General features: G+C 36.6%; 1 protein-coding gene across 1 annotated transcript in view; it reads right to left on the reverse strand.

The window, feature by feature from the left end:
• The window catches only part of NAALAD2 (N-acetylated alpha-linked acidic dipeptidase 2), a gene marked incomplete at its 5' end in the record, with an annotated part of 42,599 nt that overhangs the window by 10,804 nt on the left and 27,145 nt on the right, over positions 1–4,650 (reverse strand). The window contains 2 exons of the mRNA XM_010833924.1: positions 1,168–1,432; positions 3,721–3,811. Of these exons, the coding sequence (XP_010832226.1) occupies positions 1,168–1,432; positions 3,721–3,811 (356 nt within the window). The remainder of the gene's footprint in view (positions 1–1,167; positions 1,433–3,720; positions 3,812–4,650) is intronic.

Genomic DNA, 4,650 nt, shown 5'->3' on the forward strand with positions numbered 1-4,650 from the left:
CCATCACTGCAGTGACTGTAGAGTCATAATGATGTAAGCACCATTTTCTAAATTTTTCTTTGCTTCAGTTTCTAGATCTTAGTATTGCTGCTAATCCTCTTTCTGAAGATTACTAATTGCTATGTGACTATATTCAGAAGCCATTACTGACCATCCAGTACTCATTTTCAGGGCCCTTAGAGTACTCTCCATGTATCCCTCTAACAGCTTATCTCCTGTGTCTGGTCTTCTCCTTCTCCATGAGAATATAAGCTCTGTGAGGACAATGACTATTTCTTAAACTTCTTTCTATCTTCCAGGAAATAATGGAGCACTTGGCACACAGCAGACACTCAGTAAGTGTTTGTTAACTTTATATATACAAAGAAGATGTACTCCCAGAATAGTAAAAGAGAATGGTTACAATAAAACAGTAATAATAGCTAACATTATGAGCACTGTCAGTCACCATTATTTCTATGTACCAACCAACTAAATCTCCACAACAATCTTGGAAACATATTTTCCTATTTTATTCACAATAAAATGGACAGTAAAGGTGTTAAGTAACTTTCCCAAGATCTGACAGTGACTAAATATTAGAGCCAGGATCTGAGCCAGGAAATTACTTTAAGATACAATGCTTAATGCTCCTACACTACTCTGTGCTATAATAAATTTCATCACTGCTTCCCAAGAGAGACTTGGTGTGAAACAGCAACCACAAAAAGGCAAGATAGAAAAGGAAGGAATGCTGAAAACTATGTAAAAATCTTCCATGTAGGAAAACACTAATAGGTAAATGCTGTAATAATAATGGTAGTAATTATAATACATATATGTAGCGGAATTTGTGGCTTTCTCTACTTCCCCATCTTTCTGTAATATTGTTACACTATAATAGTATTGTACTTATAACAATAAAAGCATTTTTAAAGGCAGCAATATAGGGAAAATATTTATCAGCCCAATGTTTGCAGCACAAACTTAGCACAATGGATTCATCCTACACATATCAAACTAAATGGCACTGTGTAATAGGTGTTTAAAGTTCTTTGTCTAGAAGGCAGAATGGTGAAATGAAGTGGGGATAAATTCTAGGATGAAACTGTATGCACTGATGACAGGAGAGGATATTTTAAAGCTCTAACTTGACGACTGTAAAATACCTGCCCAACCATTTCTTACCGAATGATACTCCATGGCCTCTACATGCTTGCTCATGTTTCCTGGATGAATTATAGATACTCCTTGCATAGTTTTCCAAAGTTTTTGCATAGTCTTGAATATTGAAAGGAATGATTTTAGCGTCTGCAAGCTCATAAACCAATGCTCCTCGTAGCTGAGCCACAGCAAGCTGCTTTTTAAACGTGGGGTCATAAAACTTCTCTACCAACTCAAATGTCTCATAAATTGTATGGTATATTGGATAGCTGCTGTAAGTATCTGTTTTCTGGAGAAAAAAAAGGTGGAGAGGGATCAAGTATAGAAAAATATTAAATATTCAAATTATATTTTATGGAATTATAAAATGCTTCCATTAAAAAACATAACCATATGGTACGCTGAGTTTCATCACAATAAAGGAGAAACTTAAGGCTAATTCACTAAGAGTTCACCATGAAATGTTCACCAACTTAAAATTTTACCATTATTCACTTAGTAATTCATATAATCTTCATTTAAAATACTGCTTCTTGAAAATTTTCCTCATTGCTTTGCTGACAATTAAGGAGTACATACTCGAATATCAGCACAGTTAGAAATCAATTGATTGAGAATGAAAGGTTCTGTGCAGCTCAGTAATTGATAATAACTGGAGGGTTATTCAGGTGACGCTTTAACAACATGAGTTTGAACTGCAGGGGTTCACTTATACACAGATTTTTTTTTTTTATAATAAATACATACTATAGGATCCCAAATGTAAAGTTACACATGATTTTCAACTTCTCCAGGGGTTAACACCTCTGTCTCCTGAGTTGTTTAAAGGTCAGCTGTACCTTTAAGCCCTTCGCCTGCATTCCCAAGTAATGTATATCCACATGCCACCTAATCTTTGTTACAAAATTAAGGATTATCGTTATAAACAAATTGTTACAGGGTGGTACCCCATGTAAATATTTTTGACTACTTAGATCTGCTTTTCTTAACATTAGTTTACCTGTTTCTTTGATATAAACCTATCATTTTTATTGCTTTTAATATCACTGAAAGGAATCTTTGTATCTATCTCCTTCCATTTATCTAACATTCTGCTTTTAATCTGCATTGTCTTAGAAACTAGATCACTTTGTTCAGAATGATGACAGAATACAAAAGTGAACAGGCTTTGAAAGAGAGTAAAGTGCCTCTCTTTTCTTTTTTTAAAGGCAGCTTTAATGAGGTGTAATTTAATAACATTCATCAGCATTAAGTGTACAGTGTGGTGAGTTTTTGTCTTTTTATTTTTTATTTTTTTAATTTAAATATTTATTTTAATTGGAGGCGAATTACTTTACAATATTGTATTGGTTTTGCCATACATCAACATGAGTCTGCCACGGGTGTACACGTGTTCCCCATCCTGAACCCTCCTCCCTCCTCCCTCCCCATACCATCCCTCTGGGTCATCCCAGTGCACCAGCCCCAAGCTTCCTGTATCCTGCATCGAACCTGGACTGGTGATTTGTTTCTTATATGATATTATACATGTTTCAATGCCATTCTCCTAAATCATCCCACCCTATCCCTCTCCCACAGAGTCCAAAAGACTGTTCTATACATCTGAGTTTCTTTTGCTATCTTGCATACAGGGTTATCGTTACCATCTTTCTAAATTCCATATATATGCGTTAGTATACTGTATTGGTGTTTTTCTTTCTGGATTATTTCACTCTGTATAATAGGCTCCAGTTTCATCCACCTCAGTTGAACTGATTCAAATGTATTCTTTTTAATGGCTGAGTAATACTCCATTGTGTATATGTCTTTTGATATTTAAAAGAAAATTTTTGGCTGTGCCACATGGCATGTGGGACCTTTATTCCCCGACCAAGGATCTAACCTGTGCCCCCTGCAGGGGAAGCATGGAGTCTGATTGATGGGAATTCCCAAAAGTACATCTCTTACGAATGAAGTGTAATGAGTAGCAGTATACTGATTTATGCACTTATTTTGGGTTATTCTGCAGCTGTTTTTGCTTACTTCCCTGTTCTTAGTTGTATTCTGGATAGTCAAATTTGCAAGGGATATGTATTCTAGACAAGCATGTTGTTGGCATATTGCACTTATCAGAAAATTAGTAAAATTTTTGACAAACCTAAGTGTACTGATGTAATCTTCAATATGACTTATGACATAACTTATAACATAGACAAAAATGGTATAGGTTTGCCTAACCCATATACTTACATACCATCAATGTGCTTGAGATGCAATGGGGCAGACCAGAAAAGAACTAAATTTTCCAACAACACCTGCATCAGAAGAAGGAGGCAAACCTCTTGGCAGTGATAACCAGCTAAGCACCTGGCATTACTCTGTCAATTACCACTTCACTGAATAACCCTGGCAGTGAACATTCACAAAATAACACAAATTATTTCTCAGTCTATCTACAGTAGGACCTACAGTCTTAGCTCTATCCCTGGCATTCTTCCCAGGGCACAGTGCCCAGTGCCCAACCACTAAATGACAGAATTCCTAACAAAAAGAAAGTGGATTAAGTGCTATGTATCCAAAATAAAGAAGATGGCTTACCCTATTCTTAGTGTAACGGACTCTTCCTGAAGCAATCCCAAGTCTCTGAAAATAAGCTTCAAAATCACTTCCAGATCCCAGCTTGTTAATTCTAAATGTAAAATATAACACACACACATGAATAAATAAATGCAAAAATAGATAATATAAATAGATGGGACAATGAATCCTGTCCCAACAACTGCAAGGAACTGTATGGTACCTTTGCAAAAATTAAAAAAGGTATACCAACCTCAAGAAAACTTTCCTATGAAGATCCCCTGCAGTAGGAAATGGCAACCCACAACCAGTACTCTTGCATGGAAAATCTCATGGACAGAGGTGCCTGGCAGGCTACAGTTCATGGGGTTGCAAAGAGTTGGACCAGACTTAGCAACTAAACAACAACACCCCGACGATATGCTGATTTTAAACAATGAAAACTTTTTTTATTTTATTACTTAAAATAACAAATAAACTTTAATTTATTTTAAAATTTATTTTTAAACTTTAGAAAATAAAGTTGATTAAAATGTGGAAAAAAAGGAACTTCCCTATTACATCTGTTTATACCTATGATAAAACTATAAATCTGTACTGACTACAACCAGAGTTGGGCAGTGACACCAAATTTGGCAACCTGGTAACTATCAAATCAGATCAGATCAGTCGCTCAGTCGTGTCCGACTCTTTACGACCCCATGAATCCCAGCACGCCAGGCCTCCCTGTCCATCACAAACTCGCGGAGTTCACTCAGACTCACGTCCATTGAGTCGGTGATGCCATCCAGCCATCTCATCCTCTGTCATCCCCTTCTCCTCCTGCCCCCAATCCCTCCCAGCATCAGAGTCTTTTCCAATGAGTCAACTCTTCACATGAGGTGGCCAAAGTACTGGAGTTTCAGCTTTAGTATCATTCCTTTCAAAGAAATCCCAGGGCTGATCTCCTTT

This window comes from Bison bison, unplaced genomic scaffold (assembly GCF_000754665.1).
Source record: "Bison bison bison isolate TAMUID 2011002044 unplaced genomic scaffold, Bison_UMD1.0 scf7180017863958, whole genome shotgun sequence".
NCBI classification, from domain to species: Eukaryota; Metazoa; Chordata; class Mammalia; order Artiodactyla; family Bovidae; genus Bison; species Bison bison.